The 23,183-nt window shown below is 37.8% G+C and overlaps 1 protein-coding gene across 3 annotated transcripts in view; it reads left to right on the top strand.

The window, feature by feature from the left end:
• The window catches only part of LOC134527286 (rab11 family-interacting protein 4A), a 620,480-nt gene that overhangs the window by 117,902 nt on the left and 479,395 nt on the right, over positions 1-23,183 (top strand). For all 3 annotated transcript variants that reach the window (XM_063359829.1, XM_063359831.1, XM_063359830.1), the window contains exon 2: positions 389-530. In XM_063359829.1, the coding sequence (XP_063215899.1) occupies positions 400-530 (131 nt within the window). In that variant the 5' untranslated portion in view covers positions 389-399. The remainder of the gene's footprint in view (positions 1-388; positions 531-23,183) is intronic.

The following is a 23,183-nucleotide window of genomic DNA, read 5'->3' as shown; positions in this document are numbered from 1 at the left end:
ACACTTGTAAACAAAAACAAAACAAAATTTCTTTCAGAAAGTACCACTGTGACCAACACAACCTTCTCACATTTTCCCATAGATAGGGTTACACATGAAACAAATAACATGTATTTTATTCATGTCAGTAAGAAGACTGTTAAGTTTTATTTAATAATTTTTGAGTTATACTCAAATTACCCTACTATAACCAAATTACCCCGACCCAATCTACTTATTTTTGTTAGGTTAGGGAAAATATTATACAATATACTTCCGTGTATTGTTAAAAGTTTATATTTCTGGATTTTATTTTAAATAACTTAGCTTTACCTTATCTAAAGATCACAGCTGCGGACTGTGGGAGGCACAGCGCGGAGTATGGCTGAAGGCTGGTGTATGCTCGCAGGGCCGGACAGTATGATGCCGCAGCTGGCAGGGGCAGCTCCGCACTTCGTGGTGACCGCTTCGCCGCCAGACAGCCTGCAGCTGGGGGATGATGGCGACTCTGCTCTGGGCGGCAGCGCGTCGCCCGACCCGCTCGCCAAGAGGTCAGCAACACTTACATCTTAACTAATGAATTATATCTTGCCAATAGTTAATCTATAATAGTTATAAATGAATGATATTGTTTCAAAAACTACCTCTAATTGTTAAAGCCTTATAAAATAAAATAAAAACATGTTTAATCGAAAACTTCAGTTTTTTATTTTATTGAAATAATATTTACTTCCTAATGTATTTCATACAGCATAACTATTTATTATTGATACAATTATTTTTGTCACTTATATTTCAACACATTTATTGAATTTTTTCTTTGAAACTTTAGTGAATTTGGGGTAAGTAACTTAGAGCGATTATTGTTGCATGCCATTGTGGGGCATTTTTCTGTTTCAGGAAACAATGAATGATAAAGAATGTATGTGAATATTCACAAAACATAGAATATCCACTCAAAGTAGTTTTTGTTGTAGTTAATAAATACATGGGTACCTCCACAAAAAATGAGCCAAAAACATTACCCCCACGGACTAATTAAACGTGTCATGAAATAAACGTAAACAAGGATATATTTAGTGATGGCTTGTAAAAATTTGTACCAACGTATGTTAAAATTAAAATTACTGTTTTTCAAATACAGCCCCTTGCAATCAGAGTATGTATGGAATAACTTTAACTTTAGCTTAAGAATAAAATTGTCGTGAAAAGTACTTATTATTTAGATTAATATCTCATGTGTTACTGAATCTTCTGGTTTATTTCAATCGCATTGAACTTTTTTGTGGTATTGATGCTAAATAAAAAGAAACTTGAGCACTGTAACTGTGGATCTAAGAAAGGATGGCGAAACTATTGGAACCTGCTTGGTTATGCTTTAGTTAACTCTGCTGTTTACTACGCACACTGTCGCGTGTTTTGTGATGTCATTAGCATCAGGACATTATTACCTGTATGTATTGTAAGCATGAAAGGTTGTCACAAACACGGTCTTTACATCAGCAGTAGTGTGGTTCATCGACGTCGCATTGGGGTTATAAAACATTTAGTTAAATTTCACCACATATTTTGTATTGCCTCTCACAGCGTCATTTTACCGCTGCCCTATTCACTATAAGGCAGAGATTATTTTCATATTTTGCATTCTGGTTTTGATGAAGTACACGAGGTTACGACAGTATTGTCTTACCCGTTAGTTATATTTCACTGTCAAGTTTGTGGACTTTATTGTACAATGTGAAATGTTTCCTTTAATGTGAGGGAAAATAGGTACCCTACGCATGATTCGTGAACATATACTTTCGCTTGTAAAGAAAATTTCACCATTTTTTATGCTGAACAGTTATTACTGGAGGTAAAAGTTTAGAAGCCTCTTCAGAAATCTTGCGAAGCTAGTTCATTTCATGTCAAAAATGCGGGTAAAAACACGTAAGAAGAACATTATTTAAACTGATGTTCGAAATAACGGTGCTGAATTCCCCAAATATGGCATGACCTAAAGTTCTGGGGCCCTTCCGTGAAATGTACCCATCTTGTCAAATGTAGCACAAGAATGTAGTTTACCGTAATAGTGGCAATAATGTAGGCCAGTAACATTTCTAGCGTCATTGCGCTAGTCAATTAGACACCGGGGGAAGCCAAGAAGTTGATGTCGCACACTCACTAAGCCAGTTAGTTAAAATGAAAGTTCTTGGAAACGGACCATCACTCACTGCGATACATCTATGGTGTGCATGTTGTAGTTAAAAAAATAAAAAATCAATTATTGTGAATTGAATGAATAATTATTTAAATAAATTAATAGCAGGGAATAAGGTTGGCGTCGCTACTGATTTTCAAAGGGATGGATCAGTATTATAGTCCGGCAGAAATTGGCCGTTTTTTGCATGAAGTGAAATTTGGAGTCTATAGTTTTGTTTTAGGTGTCAAATGAAAGATACAAGTGTCTTGTAACAGAAAATGCTGGGTGACATCCGCTATCTGTTGAGCATTTTAAGATATTCAAAATGGTGGCCAATAGGGTGTAATATGTTCAGAACTTGTAATCAAATTATGTGTATATCACATTTGGTATCAAAATATATGTTTTAGGGGCACTGAATCGAAATACTAGCCTATACACTGTGTAAAAATAAAAAAACTAGCAGAAAAGCAACATATTTGCGAAAATAAATGTGTACAATTTCGTAATTCCTCAATTTATATTTGTGTTGTTAATTTTTTTTGTATAAATACACATGTTTAGTGGCTCCATACTTGAAACTTCGCTGTACATCATATTTCAGGCGTATGTCAGAAAGGGGAAGAAACTTTAAAAAGTGTGATTCATAAATTCTAAAGCTCAAAAAAATAAACATTAGTGATATACTTAATAATATTCTTACAAACATGCTATGTCTTTCAGATATTACATTAATGAATAGGATAATGAATTATTGAACAAGATTTAAATAACTTAGATATATCATCGGTCATATACCTAAAAGTATTCTCACAACAAAGAAATTAACAAATACATATTAACAGTATAAGACCATTAAAACATATATATACTACGCAAGTATATTCTTACGATAACTTAAGATAAGTTATTGCATTCCAAATCTCTGCAGGCACAGAATAATGTGCAAGTAAGTCTTGAAGAATAGCAACTACACTTTGAAGATTTGCAAGGAGTCAGTTTTGTACAGCCACATTTCACCAACTTCAAAATAGATTCAGGGGCGTAAGCAATCCCGTCTGGAACTGCAACAGGAACGAGTGATTTGTTCGCCACAACCTTTGACTAGCCATATTCTACTGGATCTAAGGTTGTAAGTTCAGGTTTGTTTGCTGATCGCCAGATACAATCTTTAAAAATGTGCGCGTTTTACGTTTTCAAGAAATGATGCAGCAGTTGGGGGAAGTGTACGAAGGTTTGGAGCAGTGACAGATCCTGTACTAGCTTTGCTCACCCAAACTTTTACACGGGTTTCTGACATTGTTTTACATCTACTTTGACTATAGCACGCCGATATGAAGCTTGTTGCCTGATCTGTAACATCATTCATTCCTGCTCTCTCATCTCCAAGCAAGGAGAGCGATAACCCTGATCGAAGCACCTTTACAACTTTGCCTTTACCTATCCCAAAGTCGTACGCCACAGTGACATATCCCGAAAGTGTATGAACAACTAAAAGTTCTGAAATGATTGAAGAATGTTTTTTTACGGTTTCTCCAATATCCACAACAGTCCTTTCTTGTACTGGTGATTCCATTAACACGCAAGCGGAGACAGTGTACTGTTGATAGTAATGCAATAGAAGAACAAATACATCAGTGTCATCTGATACAATGGATATGACTTTAAGGTTCTCTCTTGAAACTACTATCATTTGCTGAATGATAATTGTCTCAGCTTCTTCGTGTGCTGTGTACAAATCCTCTCGATTCTGGATGACACGACCAGGAGATATTTGATAAGGTGTTTTGTCCAATGTGAAATGATTTGTCTTTACCGAGATCTTCACAAATCAGTCCAACCAACTGCTTTTTGTTTTCAGTAACTGTTAGAACAACTTTTTGGGTTGGAAGTGGTGTATTTTCTGTGAGTTTATACACTCGACTAGCAGATGATCTTGACCCCTTAGTTGCGGATTTTATACTGTAGTCATAGTACCGATCGAAGATTAGGTACACCTCACTTCTATCCAATTTTAATTTAAGTAGATGCTTGAGATTTGAGATAAGTGTTGTGACTGTCCCTTGGTTTGGCCAGTGAACAGTCCACAAAAGAGCCATTCCATATATAACGATTATATTCCATTTGGGTATCGTTCTAGTAGACACACACACTTGTAGCACTTTTTTAAGCATTGATTTTGCTTACCTATGCGCATTTCTCCTTCCTCGGTAAACATTGATGTTGGAACATGTGAAAGCTCATGATCAAGTGTTTTGCCAATATCTAATTCACGAGAACTTGCCTGTATTACAATAATCCTTGAATAGATAACATTAGGATCTGGTATGCCTTTTGAATTTTTCACAACACATTTTTTTATCAGCCATGGAAACCACTTTCTTTGCAATTGTTATGTGAAAATTTTCAGGTAAACCTTTTTCGAACTCTTTCATCTGTGCAAGTCCAATTTCTAGAGAATAATCTACATTCACCTCTGCTCAAGCAACTTTTCCACTCACTATATTTAACTTTCCATCCGCATGTTGTGTTACATTAAGAGGATTGATGCACAACTCTAGTTTCTGTCGAATACCTTCTCGATCTGTTTTATCACTCAACACTCTGCTCTTTCCTTCCTCTTTGTGCGACACTTGAATTACATCCTTAGTACCTTCAACCATATCAAATAAGGAATTTTCTAACTGACATGATATATGTAGACTTAAAGCCCAGGTTTTTAGAGTTACTGGCTTTAAGGAAATCCCAATGATTCTTCCTTTACTATGCCCATACTTCATAAAAGTAGTCTCTATATACATGTCACTCCAAATACCGTTCCATACACCCGGGTTGTGTCTTATTACATGCTGGCCTTCCATAAAGTATTGACGAACTTTTGCAGGCAGTGCAATCATTGACCGAAGGTAATATGTATTGCATAGTGTACATGGCCAGGAGAATAAAAGTAGCATTTCTCTTAATGCTTCAAGATGCAACATCCACTCCTTCTCTTTCAGCTCTTACAAACTTCATCATAATGAACACTGGTTTGATTAGCATATCAACCCATAGTTTACACGTTCTGCTTTTTTGATGCCAGTTCACTGAGAAGATTAAAGAGCTGATTTTTGCTTGTGACATTATTCACTATAACTGTATGTCTTAAAATCTCTTCAGCTAGTAGGCGAAGAGCTCGGACATTCTGTGGGAACTTTTTCCCCAACATCATATTTGGTACACCAGCGAAAACATCACTTAAAATTTCTACAAGCCCACTTCCTTCCATCAAAGTACCTATTGAGCCACCAAAGGTCATCAAAGTGTGCATACCACCAAGTCGAAGAATTAAATTCTGAAAGTGCTCTGGTAATGCCCACTTTGTATGTACCGCAACACGATACAGCTGTAAGTCAAATGTACAAACTACAAACTTCTGACCAGTTTGATGCACAAGCTCTTGGCATCGATTCAAAGCAGTGAAGATGGTATCCGGATCGATATGTATCATGTCAATAAGGGGGAGATATACTCGTCTAGTAATATTTTTAACTTTCTGACCTTGTTTCCAGCATAAAGATGTGTTGTATCCATTGAATTCAGGACACTGTGGGTTAGTAGTTACATCTTTCATAAACTGAAAATCAAGTGCTCCAGCTCTTATACTGGCTATTGTCTTGTGACAAAGAAGTTTTAAAAATAACACTGATGGCTGTGCTTCCTTCTGAGGCATGATTGTTTTTTGGGGCTATTAAATCGGTAAATTGGAACATCGTACTTTACATTTTTTACTATATAAATTTTCGATATGCGCTTAAAAGTCTCTGTAGAATTCTTATTATAAGATTCCGCTGATTCTTCCTGGGCTAGAAGTACTGCGAGTGAGTGAGTAGTACTTTTACCATTTTGTGATGAAATTTCAGCATCAAAATTACCTGCGACAACATGCACCATGCCATCTACTGCATCAAAAAGTCCAGACTTCTTAGCATCTTCTACAACTGCTGTGGCTGCTGATTTCTTGAACCTCAACACTTCATCATAAGAACATGTGATTCCAAACTTGTGCATCAGCTGTAAAAGAGACTTCGTGTCACAAAGGACTGTGCCTAAGGCTATTTGCAGATTAGTTTTGAAGTTTTATTTTCGTACTTGTAACAATATTACCAATCAAAACTGAAAGCAGTGAATTGTTCAGTTTTTCATAAATACTACATAGCAACTTCATTAGAGTGTTACTGACTTGCTCTGAAGCAATGTCTATATTGATGGTACTTCTGTAATTCGTGCTTTTCTTTGGAAGTGATTGTATTTCTGTTGTTATTGTTTTGCTTACCATTGAAATGGTATTTTCAATATCATCTTCTTCGCTGTCTACAAATTTTAGAACTTGTCTTGCTGTACTTTTAAAAATAATATTGTTGGCAACACCCGGAGAACTGAGGACAACAATATCACTTCCAACTTTCGCTGATAATGCTTTGATTATATGTTTTCTTGAGAGTTCATTCCCTCCATTTTTCTGGTATATTTCATACAGTTCTACCGATGTCCACATTGTTGATCTGTTACTAGTCACTTCATTGATGACAAAATCTAATGCCGCATCATTTTCACCTTCACTGTTTTCTGTCCTTGTAGCCAATTTAATAGATTTTGGTGACATAAAGTTTGATCTACAGTTAACATGGTATCTTGCATCTGCAGCATTAAGGTCACTCAGTGATCCCAAAACACGTATGCGTACATTATACGCCCATTCATCTTTTCGTATTTCACACACTTGAAGAATAGAATCTTTGAATGACATTTTTAAGCCACACACATTAGCCTCTTTACAGGTATAGGCTGGTCTCCAACGTGATGGATTTTTTTCATCCTTGCCGACTTTGCATTTTTTTTTGCGCTGAAGAATGCAATGTTCTTTAAATGAGAATAGAGTGTTTTCATTTTTCCTTGTTCTTTTTGGAGATCTCAAGGACACTTCTTCTTGGCGCTTCCTCTTGCAATGTCGTTCCAGCTGTGTCTGAGCAGTATGTTGATACACAACTCTTGTGGCACTTCACAGTCAATTCGCTTGTTACAGCTATTTTTTCTTCTAGCACATTGTAGAGATCATCGTTGTATACTTTACTGCATTTTATAATAGTCTGAATTATTTTATCACCACTTTCAATAAGTCTTTCATTGTAGTTGTCACAATTAAATTTCCAGTCAAACAGGCATTTTTCTGCCATTTTCTCCTCTAATTTACTTCACATTACACTTGCAACAATAAAAAAGTATTTGCCAATTCCTTCCATCATGCATGATCCACAAAAAAACAATGTTAATGCCACAGCAACTGGAAGAGTTACATTTTATACTAATATTCATATGTCATTAGGAATAAATTTAAAAAAAATCCGGCATACATATTGAATATGAAATTAAATAAAATTTTACACGATATCTTAACACATATTTAGATTCAGCACCATTGAAAACTTGTATTTTGTTTCCAAAAATTACTATAATATGTTTGTATTGCAATTTTTGAAAATATAACACCATATTGGCCGCCATCTTGAATATCTTAAAATTCTCAACATGTAGCCGATGTCACCTGGCATTTCCTGTTACTAGACATAATAATCTTTCATTTAAGACCAAAAACAGAACTATAGACCACTTTTCCAACCCATACTTAAGTTCTGCCGGACTATTAAAACTGTTAGTTTAATTCTAACGCAAAAGTTTTTAAATGCGTGTTTAGAGTAGGAAATTTGTTAACAGGATGGGTCTGCGGCTGCAGGTTCGTCGGTCTGAAGTGCTACCCAAGCTGGAGCTTAAAATTTTTTAAATTGAAAAAATCGAAATAATATTAAAGTTAGAACCTTAAGCGTTTAGATAATGTGATATTGAATAAAACTCTACAACCACAGCAAATCTTTTTGCTGTCGTAAAATAATTTCATTGAAATAATGATGATAACACTTTTATTTTCTACAAATTTTGGCGACTTATTACCCCCAATTTATTTCAGTGAAATCATTAATGAAAGCGAAAAAATTCGCGGTATTTGTATAATGTTATCTTTAAAAGATTTGTGCAATGGGAGTGCATGACTTGATGTAAGTTTTTGGACATACGCCATTGCTAAGAACTTTTTCTGTTGAAGAAAAACTAATAAATAAAATAAATAAATAAAAATAAAATAAAAATACTCAAAAAAAGATACAAAAAACACACAAAATTAAGCAAACAATTGCTGTTGTCAACAAGGATATGAACACCACAAAATATTCCGAAACAGGAATATGGTCAGCAAACAAAGAAAAAACAAAGAAAAATGTACTAAGAGAACGAAAAAATCCCCACAAATGATGACAAGTACATTTTTCTTTGTTTTTTCTTTGTTTGCTGACCATATTCCTGTTTCGGAATATTTTGTGGTGTTCATATCCTTGTTGACAACAGCAATTGTTTGCTTAATTTTGTGTGTTTTTTGTATCTTTTTTTGAGTATTTTTATTTTATTTTTATTTATTTATTTTATTTATTAGTTTTTCTTCAACAGAAAAAGTTCTTAGCAATGGCGTATGTCCAAAAACTTACATCAAGTCGGTATTTGTATAACTTCATCCAAATAAACATAACCATGACGGTTGAAGTTCCATCTTAATACTTTCTCTTTAATTTACAGTCAATTTTTTTTCAGGCGTAGCTTCTAAGACGTATACCAGTTTGGGAAAAATTTCATACCATAAGTCGTTTTGATTTGAACTTATTTAGTCGCGAACCTGCAGCCGAAGTCTGTCGGTAAAATTCAGACTCGCCCTGTATAGTAAAGGTTCCACTCCTGACTATGCCACCTCGCTGGAGCTTGCTTGGGCCACTGCTAGGACGATGCTTGCCCGCAAGAGGCAGTCTCGTTGTGGCTTACTTGACTGTGAGACCACTCTTCATTTTATTGCAATAACCAAACCTGATCTTAACAATAGAATAACTTTCTACGCTGAACAATTTTTCAATAACTTTCAAGAAATTTTTTCTCGCAAGATGGGTGTTTTTATTGAAAAATATTTTAGATTTAACGTTTTACTTTAGTTATTATAAAGATTGAAACAGCTAATTTAAAAATAATAATTTACAGCATTTAATAAATACTACATAAAAATAATATATTTAAACAGAATGCATTTTTGACAACTTCTTAGTTATTTTATGGCATGTACAGTATTCACTGATTCACGCCAAAAAAAAATCGTCGTAATGTTTTATGCTGTTTCCAATATTTTTACACACTTTCAATAACTTAAGAGCATTTACATTCGATAAAACAAACCTTCACCAAAACACTACAGTATATATATTTTATGATACTTGACCAAAGTAAGCGAATTATTTTTGATTGTTTCAATCGAATAAATACCTTTTATTAGAAACACTTTTTTTTGTTATTCGACAAAAGTATTATTTCTTTATAAAACTTGGCTTTAAGAGGATGTACGAAAATAAAAGCAGTTTATATATTCAATCGAAACTGTATTGATATGAAGAACCACTGTCTCTAGACCTCGATCCAGGTAGCTAGCTTTCTGGGTAGATCAGGTTTTCCCAATCTTTTTAAGTCGGCGGCGCACATACATGTTTACTATTTTGTCTCAGCGCCCTAACCTATTTGGCTCGTCGAAATAGATAGGAAAAATGATACTAGCACAAAAATTAAAATATCCACATTATGAATCTGAACTGTATATTTATATTTATATTTATAAAAATGTAAAATTAACACAAACATTCAATAGAGACTTTAGAAAAACAAAAATAAAATACAATAGCTACCTAGCTAGTCAATGTGATGGGTGAGCTTGGTGATCTTGACACATTTTTTCAAAACGTGGAATAAGGTTTGACACTGCTACTCGCATTTCTTGCTCCACATTGATCTTTGAGCGATATTTGCTCTTGATTACAGCTACAGCTGAAAATCCTGCTTCGCACAAATAAGATGTTGCAAAAGGAATGAAAATTCTTATAGCTTTTGAAGCTAAAATGTGATATACATTTTGAACCGATATCCAAAACTCCACCAAATCGGAACATGTGAATCTAGTTCTAAGGCCTCTTTTACACGTTCCGGTTTCTACCCGGCCGGTAGATTACCGTCCGGGAGCAAGCAACTATTCACAGGTCCGGTTGCACTCCGATTTCCACCGGACGGGCCAAAGATGAAATTTCGGACGGGCAAAAGATGAAGGGCGAGTCTAGTTTGTGACCATGGATCGCAATGGTATCATAGCAATGCTGTACTTTCTTCGCCGTCGCAGAAACAAACGTCAACGATTGCATTGGATTCACCCAATACTGCAAAAAAGAGAAGAACTTGGCGCATTTTATATTCTGTTTGAAGAACTAAGAGGGGATGAAAATAAGTTTTTTTAATTATTTTCGTATGTCTGTTTCATCCTTTGATTATTTGCATGGCAAATTGAAACAAAGCCTGCAGCGCCAGAACACCAAATGAGGAACTGCATCCAACCAGTAGAAATGTTGGCTATTTCCATAAGGTAGGAGGACACGTGAAATACATTAATTAACATACAGGAAATGCATAAGTTGAAATAACTAAGCAAAACGTGCTGTATTTACACAGCCTAAATTGTTATTATATACATGAAATATTTTAATTACAAAATGAGTTGGTAGCTACATAATATTAATAAAGAATAGTAAAACAAACTGTATAATTCGTAATTACAGAATAATAAGAACATGGATTACAATTTTGCAATAACTGGTCGTTATTTATTGTTACATTATCATTACATTAATTTAATATTGCTGAATTTTTTATTAAATATATGCTGTACAGCCTATTGCATATTATTGATTTATTTTGTTCATCATCAGATGGAATAAACACAAATTGTAATATGTCTCAATTTATGAAACTATTATATTCTGCTAAAATCGATGTCAGTTTCGTCACTAAATGCCGAACATATCGAATTTTAAGAGAGTGCTGGTGACTGTCTGTCTGATTGAACATATGCTTTAGCTGTCTGCTGCTGTTTATTGTAGTAGTGTTGTGTTCCATATTGGCTAGATGCTGTTTGTTGAGTAGGGGTGTACGGAATTGGTGCTTGTCCTTCACTGACAAATGGCGAAGCTGGCACATCCGAGACGCGCTGTTGGTGAGGTTACGGTGGGGAGTTAAGGTTGGCAATCTGTGGTACAGTGACACATGGAAAGTTGGTTTGTGAAAGATAATTGCCGGAGAAGTTTGCTGTACGTGCGCGTCGTTTAATATTCTTAATTAATTGTAGGACACCCATTTGAAATTCAATGGTTTGGTCATCGGTTAAAGTATTTAGTGATGGAATGACACCTTTGAAGAAGGAAAGGTGTCGATTTTGTTCTGTTCCTGCTTCCAGAGCCTTGATCATTCTCAACTCCAAGTCATCTGGCTTACGTTTACGGGATGTTTTTTGTCGCTGTTGGTCTTGTTTACTTGTCTCTGCTGCAACTGCCTGAGAAGAATCGCCCGCGTCATTGTCTTCAATTTCTCTCTCACATATGGTTTCTTGTGTTTCTTGCGACTGTCCTAAAGCATTGTGATCTAAACTGTTTGCAGTTGGCCTTTGTGTGTTTAGTTTTGCTAAGAATTTTAATAGGTCGTGGTAGATATACGTATTTCTTGTGTTTAGAAGCCCCTGCTCCTGAAATTTTCTCTTCTTTTAGCTTCTTCGTGGATTTCATCTTGGATATTTCCCCATTTTCTGATCATTTCTTTTCCTGAAAATGCAATAATATACGTAATATTACTTGTAAGCATAGTACACGAGCTTCAATGAAATTACTACACAACTTTGTAATAATGAGTATATTCACTATAAAGTTCATTACCTCCTGTCTGCATTTTCTCATTTGGTGAAGAAATAAATTGGATGTTCAATGTAATGTTTTCATAAAATAGAGAATCCCAGAATTCCACTAAAAATGTATGTAATGTATTACATTAATTTACACTGTGACATCTCTTCATAAGGTTATAACACTAAATTAATAATTATATGCGATTCATTTTTCCCAGGTACCTAGCAAGTGGATGCACCTTTACTGATCTGCATTATAGTTATCGAATCGGGATATGTACAGCCAGTAATATAGTGCGACGCGTCTGCACTACCATTTGGCGAGTAATGCTTCAAGAGTGCATTCCTACGCCTACACAAGAACAATGGGAGTCGATTGCTTTGCAGTTTGAAAGAAGATGCAATTTTCCACACTGTCTCTCGGCTGTTGACGGGAAACATATACGCATATTCAAGCCTCTTCATAGCGGTTCAATGTTCTACAACTACAAAGAATATTTTTCGCTAGTTTTGATGGCAATGGCAGATGCTAACTACCGTTTTTTTATGTAGATATTGGCACCTACGGTAAATATTGTGATTCCGCAGTTTTGAAACGCTCTGTATTGTGGGAGTCTTTGGAAGGCGGTAGACTTGAATTGCCGACACCAAAACCATTACCAGGTACAGATGGGCCAGATGTCCCATACTTCTTTTTAGGAGATGAAGGGTTTGCTCTCCACAAACATTTATTACGGCCCTTTTCTGGATCACATCTCACAGTGTCAAAAAGAGTATACAACTACCGTCTATGCAGAGCCAGAAGATACGTGGAATGTACATTTGGCATACTAAGCAATAGGTGGAGAATTTTCCATCGACCACTCAATGTAAATACAGACTTTGCTGTTGACATAGTTAAAGCTTGTGTCGTTCTCCACAATTTTGTTCGTGACAGGGATGGCTATAGCGTTGAGGACACCATGACTGTTACAGGCTTGGAAGATCTGCCACATGAACCATCTGTATGCGGGGGGCTTACAGCAAACAATGTGAGGAATATTGTAGCTGATTATTTCATGACAACGTAGGTGCTGTATCTTGGCAAATGTCTAGAATATAAACTGTTGCAAAAGCGTGTGTACATTATGGATTTTGGTGTCAATGTTTAGGTCTTCAAGTATTTTAGTTGATTTGTTGAATATCACAAGAACAAGGACACATGAAGATTATTACATAATGACACTGCATAAAAATGTTCATTTACATTGAAGCATCTTAACATGTTATTATTGTTATATAGTTTCAGACATTAATAATTGTAAAAATTAACGTTGGATATTTTTAAAAAAAACATGTATGAATTTTGATGCTTACTGTATTTCTAAGTTGTCTATCATATATAATTACATTTATAAATTATGTATTGCAGTTATGTATGCACACTGTTCAGAATAACAATAAAATTCCATTTTTGAAAATTTGTATGTCCCTACCAACAATATTGATAGTTCAAACTTGCCAGACATCGCGATCGGTCGGTGGTTTTCCTCGGGGAACTCCCATTTAAATATAACTACATCGCTCTTTTGCGCCGAGGACTTTGCTGTCGGTTAAACACCTTCCAAATATTTTAATTGCTATAAAATACTCTTTTGAAACAACTCTCTCTCTCTCTCTCTCTCTCTCTCTCTCTATATATATATATATATATATATATATATATATATGTGTGTGTGTGTGTGTGTGTAGGTGTGTGTAGGTGTGTGTATGTAAATTGAGAGTTCCTGCCCAGTTTTTACTCCAACAATGCAGCTGGGGTTGCGAAAGCTGGTTACCACAGGATTGGAAGTGGAGGAGGTCCACATACATTCTTTAAGAGTCATTGTTATACGTACGACAAACAATATGTATTTACATCCTCATTTGCGTTTATGTCTATATGTCTATATAAAATATACACGGAAATCACATGTTAATTTATTTTCTACTTTCAAACTTAACATTTGTGTTCCGAAAATACGCATAATCATAACATTACTCACCAAATGCATTCTTCTCAGCATCACTTAAAGATTCAAAATCTTCTCTCATCTGCGTACAAACTTCTGTCCAAGCGTTTTTGGTTTTGTTTCTGTCTTTATACTCGTCTAGCGTCTTGTCCCAGAGCACGGGCCTGGCCTCAACGAGCGAGATCAGGAGTTCTGTATCAAATTCGTCACTCATGTTCCGCACTTGTAGACAACCGGAAGAGTTATAACCGGTGCGTGTTAATACCGCCTATCATAACAACACAACGCTGCTCCCCAGCGCTCGGCCGGCGACCGGATGAAGCCGAGGCTAGATCCGGGCGCTGCCCGGCTACCGGCCGGTTATTTACCGGCCGATCTTAAAACCAGACCATGTAAAATTACACATTTAGCTGTTACTTTTTTCAGAATGCACAGTAATGATTTATTTTAATGATATCATTATTTATAAAACTTATTATTTTGATTGTTATTATTATTATGAAATTGTATTATTTAATTTGTATATTGTTCGCCCGCAAAATTTATTTAAATATATTTTTATTAATTATGTATATCTACGAGAGCTATGCTCTATGACCTGAAATGGACTTATATGGACAGTCAATTGAGTATACCCCTCTAAGGACTAATAAACTTAACGAATGAACTATGATTTTATTCGGGGTATTACTTTAAGAAATTTTCATTGTTGGAAATTTTCATTTTAAATTTACCGCATTTCTGTGTTTTCAATTGTATTAATAAGTGTTATTTACGGTATTTATATTGTAAATTACGCTAACCGATTTTGGTTTCGGCCAATGAGAGGCCGTGTTTTAAAGGTGAGGCGTCTAGAACGTCTTAATTAATAAGAAAGAATGGTTGTATGAAGGCGTCTGATGCCGACGCAAAGGCGCGAGGCCTATTTTAAATTTGAAAGATAGCTAGCTAAATTATGCCATCCGACACTCAGGATGAGCTTAATCGACGTATAAATAAATAATGTGTAAGATTATAAGGGCATATTCTGACGGATATGTTATTAGGAGTGAAAATCTGTAAGTAAAGATCTTGCATTTCGTATCGCCCATAGACATACCCAGCTGTATGTAATTTCGTGGTAAATCACTCCGATTTCACTACAAACTGATTAGTTTTCACGTAAAAGTTGTCAATTATCATGAACTACGTCATGAATTGTTATTTCCAAGATTTAAATTATTATTTTATTTTGTGATACCCAGAGGTGAAACGGGAGTACTAGTTTCGTGTCTCTACCATATAAACTGAGTTAAGCCAAGGTAAATACGACCCAAATATAAACGTTACAAGTAATCATACTAACTAATAAATTGTGCTAAGATTTCAAACATCTTTCTTTTATGTAAGAATGCGTCAGTAAAAACATTATTTGATTGATTTTCTGAACTTACACTAACGAACTTTTGTGAACGATTCATGTGTGCTACGTATAATCCTGATGTTTAATTTACATAAGCGCATATCCACGAGTCATGTTCAGTATCGTTAGGATTGTTCTTCTGTGATTTTTATCTAATTATATTAATATTGATTCTATCTCTACACATATGTTAGTTGTCCCTGATGAATAGCCATTTTATTCTTAATAATAAAAACCTGAAATCTATCCCTATGTGTTGATATATGTTACCTAGCTACCTGTGTCCAAGAGTGTGTTTTTTATGATAAATAACGTTTTATGCATGTTTCTAAGGGTCACAGTACAAGAGCATAACAGTACCATTGACACATGTAAGTAGGAGTGACAAAGGGGTTCTGGGACCGATGTAAACATAGAAATGTAAACACCGGCCCCAGTACCCCCATGGGCGCCGCCATCTTGTTTCATGGGGGCCGCCATCTTGTCACGTGGGGGCCGCCATTGTTGTTGACATTGGCTACCAGGGCGCGCCACCGTCTGCTGGAGGCCGCCATCTTAGTTCAGCCTTTAGTTACCGGAGCGCGCCACCGTCGCTCCGAAGTCGGGAATTGTATACAAAAAAACCTGGGCGGTGGGTGGATTCGATCCCGGGGACGCACCAACGTCGTGGTTACGACGCGGACGCCTTGACCACTAGACCACTGGGACCAGATGAAGAATGGGGAATTAAATAATGAACATATGCTTTAAAGAAGCTATGCTTAAAAGAAGCTATGTCTTTAAAAATTCGAAAAGCAAACCCCCCACCCCAAGTATGCCTAAAAGAAACCCCCGTCATAATAGCTATGCCTATAGACCCCACCACTCCACAAGCGCGGCCATGTTTAAATATCGAAAAATAAAATATCGCTATGCCAATACACCCCCGCCACCCCACAACCGCCGCCATGTTGTATGCTTAAAACAATTGACGCCATGAAGTATGCTTAAAGCAAACACCCCACCATTATGCTTAACCGCCATGTCTTTAAATTAAAAAAAAATATGTCTATAAACCCACCACTCCACAACCGTCATATCTTTCAAAAATATGCTTAAAAGAAGCAACCGCCATGTTGTATTCGAAAATAAACGTCTCCAACCCCACTACAAGTATGCTTAATCGCCATATTTAAATTTCGAAAAGAAATAAAATACTGCTATATTTAAATTTAACAAAAATACCGCCATATTAGCTATGACTAAAACAAACATAACCTCAAAATCCTGTGCAGAGAGAGCGAGATGTTGCCCGCTGGAGCGTCACTCGTAAACTGCGCAATTATAATCCCCACATCATATTATAAGCATAATAATGTCTTTTAAAAAAATGCTTTAAGTAATAAGCATAAAAATGTGTTAAGCATTACTTTACGTCGAGTAAAATAAATAAAGAAAATAAGCATAGTTAAATCTTTATAATAATAATACTAAGCATATTTAAATTTAATAATAATTTTACAGGCCAATGTAGTAAGCATTAAAAACGCCGTGCTGAGAGCCTCGCTTGTGCGCCTTAGCGTTAAGTAATAAACATATTTAAAATAAAATAAAAACCGCACGGATTGGGCGAAGACCCAGAAAAAACAAGAACACCGACCCGCTCAGCTGCGGCACGAAGCATATAAGCATACATAAAATAAAAACTCACCGGAACGCACCCCCACCCACCCCGGCGACATGTAACAAAATAAAAGTTGTGTAGGGAGCTGCAAGCATGTTCTCACACCGGTGGCCGCGATGCGTCTGCAGATGACCTGTTGACAGAGTCTGGCGCAAGTGAAAGTGTTTACCGATGCGGCGCGTGGCCGGAGGGGGAAAGTGAAAGCGCCACTCCCGGACTCGTCCGCGAACGCCCCAGGGGGCAAGTTGTTATGCCGGACACAGGCGGCGAGTCCGAAAAACAAAGCCGGAGGGGGAAAGACCCACAAACCTACCGGCTAACATCACGGTAATTAATCCAAGTCTTTACGGAAACGGGAAAACCTTTCCACGACACTAGGAAACGTTGGCCACACTTTGTATGAATTTTATTCACTAAATAAGTATCGGGGTACGCAGTTACCTGAATCTCAGGACCATAAAATCCGCCTTTAATTTCATTACCGTCCAAATCACTCAAATGAAACACACGTGGAAAATTATTCATAACTCTGACCACTCTGAAAACTTTGTGCGAACACCTCGGTTTGAATGCCTTCTCAAACACTGTCTTGAGTTGTGATATACGTACGAACCCACGCGAGCCTTTAACCGTCTAGAATCTATTTTCTTAACATATCTGTAAACTGTTTGTAGCAAAGAGTTATCCCTCACAGCATTCGGAGCCATGCCTATAGTGCGGTGGAACCTATTATTGTAGACAGAAAGTAATTTCGGTAAAAGTGTAAGCCACTTATAATTTCCTTGTGCCGAGAACTCACGGTAAAGCATATCCTTTAAAGTCCTATTAAAACGTTCTACAACAGACGCCTTGACTTCGCTATAACTAGAGTAATGATTAATTGCGTACTTTTTCATTAAGGCTTGAAAATGTTTATTGTAAAATTCCGCTCCAGCGTCGCTTTGAATATTCTTAAAACTTCCCGCCTCATGTAAAATACTCTTCATGGCCGCGGTGACTAAAATTCCAGTCTTTCGTTTAATTGGAACCGCATAAGCACGTTTGCTATAAACATCTATAGCAGTAAGGATGTACTTGAAACCGCTATTTATCCTGCTGTACGGAATCATCTCCACCAAATCAATCTGTAATAAATCGCGAAGCCCATATGTCAACACACGTCTACGAGGAAAATTTCTGCGAACTCCGCGATGCAGTTCATTAGAAATCCCACGCTGTGCGACATTCATTTCGCGATATATCCAGCCTCCTTCAACTCTTCAAGAATAGATATCACCTCGTTGCTATGTCCGGTATGGCCAGCAGCTTGCGAGGCCATTAGTAATCTGAGGCGAGCAATAAGTTGGTTCGGGTTGTCCCAATAGATAAATTGCTTTGTGCGTTGCAAATCCAATTGTTTTTTGTAACAAGCCACTTCCTCGCTGAGATGAGTCAATATTCGGAAACAATCCTTTAATGATATCAAACTTTGCATGCGTTTCGCTTTTATATCGTTCTGTCATAGGATCATTTCTTTTATAATATGCATTTGTAATATCTAGTAAATGTCCGTATTGTTTTAAGGCAGAATCGGAGTAGGTGTGCGGCACTCGGCGGAACAATAATTCGAATAAGCCGGGAGAAGGCTGTATCAATTCTTCGTTGACGCGAATTAAATTATTATCGTGAAAAAATACTGCCGTATCCCCTAATAAACCAATGGTTGTTGCGTTTATAGAGACCATAGGTCCCATCACCCGAGCGAAGGTTGTAGCTCCGTAAGTAAGACTGTAATTCACCCAATGTATCATTCATAACATTGCGATGTATACTAGTGTCAGAATCATAACCATCACTCATTACCGGTTCCGGCTTCACCTCTGAAGACTCTTGTTTCGGAACAATATCACATTGCGGGATAGACTGCACAAACGACTGTACAAAACTATCCAAACGCGAATTAACAGAATTGAACATTTCCTGATTAATCGCATCCCTCTCCATTCGCGCTCGCTTAGCCAAAATGTATTTGGCACGTATGTTCCGTATGACATGATCTAAAGCGTTTGCCTCGGCAGACATTACTGAAGATAACCATACGGCATAAAGCCTTTTTATATACAAAATGTCTAAGTTTTAGGAGGCGGTCTCGGAGGTGTGGGCCGCCTAGCAACAGTCCTCGCAGTCGATGCAAAAACCAATCCATCAACACCATTCTTAACAACACCAATAGTACGAGCCAATTGAGAAACACGTTGCGACATATCAGCGCCACTAGCGGTAAGTTTCAATATCAGTTCCGCCAAGATACCGTTTACCTTTTCTATAATCGTATTCTCAAATAGATCGAGTTTATTCTCCAACAAAGTAACATACATATCACCCAACTTTGTTGGCAGTACCGACATACGAGAATTGATTTGGTCCACAGACCGCTGCTCCTTCACCTCCATATTACATAAAAACTCGATAATACCAACCTGCACATCCCGTACATTGACTAACGACAAATTGAGCTCCGTAAACCGACGCAACATCTCCTCCGTCACCGTGCGAGTGATTACACTCGCGACCGAGTCGATATAATGTTTACTCGCGCCATCCCCAGCATCCTTTGGCATACCCACACGCTTTAAAGGTTTTCCGCCCAAATCGCAATTCCCATCAAGATCGCGAGATATACACGAGTCAAGCTGAAGTTTCAGAGGACCACCTCCAAACTTTGATACGCTGTAGGACATCCTTCAATGACTCGCAACAATAAAATGATCAAAACCACAACGATACCTGCCATTAAGTAAAGGATAATCCTTTACGATAACAAGAAAACCATGTTCATTTTTCCAACACAAGAATCACATATCCTTAAACGTGCGAAACTCCATATCACTGATTACATGATCATCGTAGGCATGTCGCAAATTAAGCATATCCATGCGGAAAAGCACGATAACATTCGCATTATCACGAAGCAAATGTTTAGGTATTCTGCCATAAGTCTGACCTAGGTAAAAACAATCAACATGTGTGTGTCGACCCATAGAAAAATACTGTTGTATGATTCCTTGTTTCTCACACATTATATCGTCAAACACAAACACTGAATTGGCCCTGGCCTCGCTAGGAGGTATCACATCAGCATTTTCCGTACACGGGAAAAATCCTAAACCTTCCACTGCTCTAAGAACCGTAGCCAGCCGTTTATACTTTGGTTGGTGCAGCGATTTTGAATATAGATACACATTCTCGAACCGAAGAACGTTCGGTTCCTCGAGTAAACTAAGTAGGACACACGTTTTTCCGCATTCGGACGGACCGACAATCAAACACCTTATTGTCGAAGGTAATAAAGAACCATGCCGCGACTCGCGAGCACTGGCTTCATCAGCCTGTGTAATCCGCACAGGCAGCGACTCGCGCTGTGGCACTACTTCCATTACGCAACTAAACAGAAAACTATAAAAACAGCATTCTTATACCAACTCGAATCAGTATAGTGTTATGCGTTGTACACGAAAGAAGGTACAAAGAGGTGGAGGAATAATAAACTCTGTTATTAACAAGATGCCAGTAGAAGTACATCTGCCAGGATATAATTTCTGCGGTCCGGGAACGAAACTCGCCAAGAGGCTAGCACGCGGAGATACAGGAGTCAACTCCCTTGACGAGGCGTGTCGTCTCCACGATATTAGCTATTCTAAAGTAATAACCTAAGTGACAGACATATAGCCGACGGTATATTAGCGAACCAAGCCGCACAAATAGCAAAGAATCCCGCAACGAAATTCGGTGAAAAGATAGCAGCGTGGGGAGTAAATAAGATATTGAGAGTAAAACGTAAGATTGGCGGCGGTGTTTCAACAAAGAAAAACCGCGCGAAAAATGGCGGGCTACTACCTTTCATTTTCCCAGCGCTGGCAGCGCTAGGCAGTCTGATTGGCGGAGCGGCGGGTATAGCAAAGACTGTGAACAACGCACAGCACAATAGTAAAATGCGGGCGCTTGCAAAAAACGGTTCGGGCCTATACCTGCGTCCCTACCCAAAGTCAGGGGGAGGGGTCAAGCGGAGAAGAAGGAAGAGGGGCGGGAAAAGGAAATGAGGATACTGAGTAACCTGCCAAAGCGAGCCCTTACCACCACAGACATAAAGACAGCAATTAGGAAATTAAAAATTCCACATTTTAGAAATGTGTTTATGAAGGATAAATTACCCACAAAACCATATCACAACGAGAGCGGTATTATTAATTTAGATAAGAGTAAGGGGCCCGGAACGCATTGGGTAGCATATGCCAAGGCCAGTCATACGGCCCGATATTACGATAGTTTTGGAGACCTGCCGCCCCCTTTAGAAATGCAGCGATACCTGAGAGGCTGCAAAATAACATATAATTACGATAGACAGCAAAAGTTAAACTCATTCAACTGCGGATACTTGTGCATAAAGTTTCTCATCTCGGTATATAAGAGAACCGGCTTCGAAAGAACATGTCCATCACGCTAATACTAAGTGGAAACACATCGGAACTGTGTTCAACACACTTCCCACCGATCGACGTAAGTGACGGGTCATGGCAGCTCGCTCTAGTGGATTTTACCGTATACAATTCCATCCCGAACGTGGACGAAAACAACCGGATGTTTAGGTACAAGCTGAAGAACGAAGAGATGACGCGAGAAATTAAATTACCTATGGGTTCCTACGAAGTCTTAGACATTGAAATGTATATTAAACAACACCTACCCACAGACGTAATGTTTTCGTTGAAAGGTAATCCAAACACTCTACAATGCGTATTGCACAGCAATGCACAAATCGACTGCACCGGCGACTGTTCCCTAGCCCCGATGCTTGGATTCGAACCGGAAGTCTACGAGGCGAATAAAATTCACGAGTCGACCCAGCCCGTAAACGTGATGCCGGTAAATGTGATTAGAATCACGGCGAATATTATTGGCCACAGCTTCCTTAATGGAAAACCAAACAGTACGATACACGAATTTTCCCCGAATGTTCCTCCAGGATATAAGCTCAGTGATACGCCTCAAACACTCATTTACAGTCCGGTTACCGTGCAACAAATACGAGAGTTGGTTATTAGAGTGGTAGACCAGAACGGTAAATTAATCAACTTTAGAAACGAGGTGACTACACTACGCTTACATTTGAAAAAAGTATGGGGGTACGATACTTTGGTTTGCATAAAGGGGCGGGGGTGAGCAAGCATAGAGCCAGTACGAAAGCAAACAGCAAGCGGTTAACACCTGCCAACGTGAGGTTCCTAGAAAAATTAGGTTTCAAAGTATTTCCAAATGGAATATAGTATACTCGATGTGCAACAATCACCGCAGTTTGACGATGCAGTCTCAAAATGTGAAATGCACACGTACAAACCATACATTTCGGGACCGTACGAGCCAAGCTCCGAGATAGTTATAGCAATACAAAACTCTGACGTGTATACGCACATTGCTAAATCGTTTCTGCGAATTCGCGGTGAATTCAAACAACCAAACGGGCAGAAACCAGACAATGCAAAAATCGTTAACAATGGTATACTACATATGATAAATCGAATATCATTCGAACTTAACGGCATGACAATCGACGAGGTATGTGAAGTTGGAATTGTGACAACTGTGAAAAACTATTTATCGCGCACGCGTGACGAATAATCCGTAAATAAGATGGCGGGATGGTGTCCGGACGGCGACTACAGTTTACCACTTACAGCGCAAGGCGAGTTTGAAATATGCGTTCCGTTGAACCAGTTGCTAGGCTTTGCAGAAGACTATAAACAAATATTAATAAATTGTAAACAAACGCTCGTTATAATCACCGCAAACAGTTATATTAATGCTATAATGGACACAAGCGATCAGCCACAGCAAGTGACATTAAGTTTGCAATTTATCGACTGGCTTGTTCCGCATGTAACTGTAAGCCCCACCCAACGCACACGGCTGTTGAAAATGATTGAAAAAGGCCGCGACATAGATATCGCTTTCAGATCGTGGGGAGTAGAAGTTTACCCGAGTTTACCACCATCACCGAGCGTCAGTTGGGCTGTAAAATCTAGTTTCTCCAGCGAACGCCCTCGTTATATAATAGTGGCATTTCAAACCGGCAGGCATAATGTTCTAGCCGC

Source organism: Bacillus rossius, chromosome 1 (assembly GCF_032445375.1).
Source record: "Bacillus rossius redtenbacheri isolate Brsri chromosome 1, Brsri_v3, whole genome shotgun sequence".
Lineage (NCBI taxonomy): Eukaryota > Metazoa > Arthropoda > Insecta > Phasmatodea > Bacillidae > Bacillus > Bacillus rossius.
This window is presented reverse-complemented; position numbering and strand designations above follow the sequence as displayed.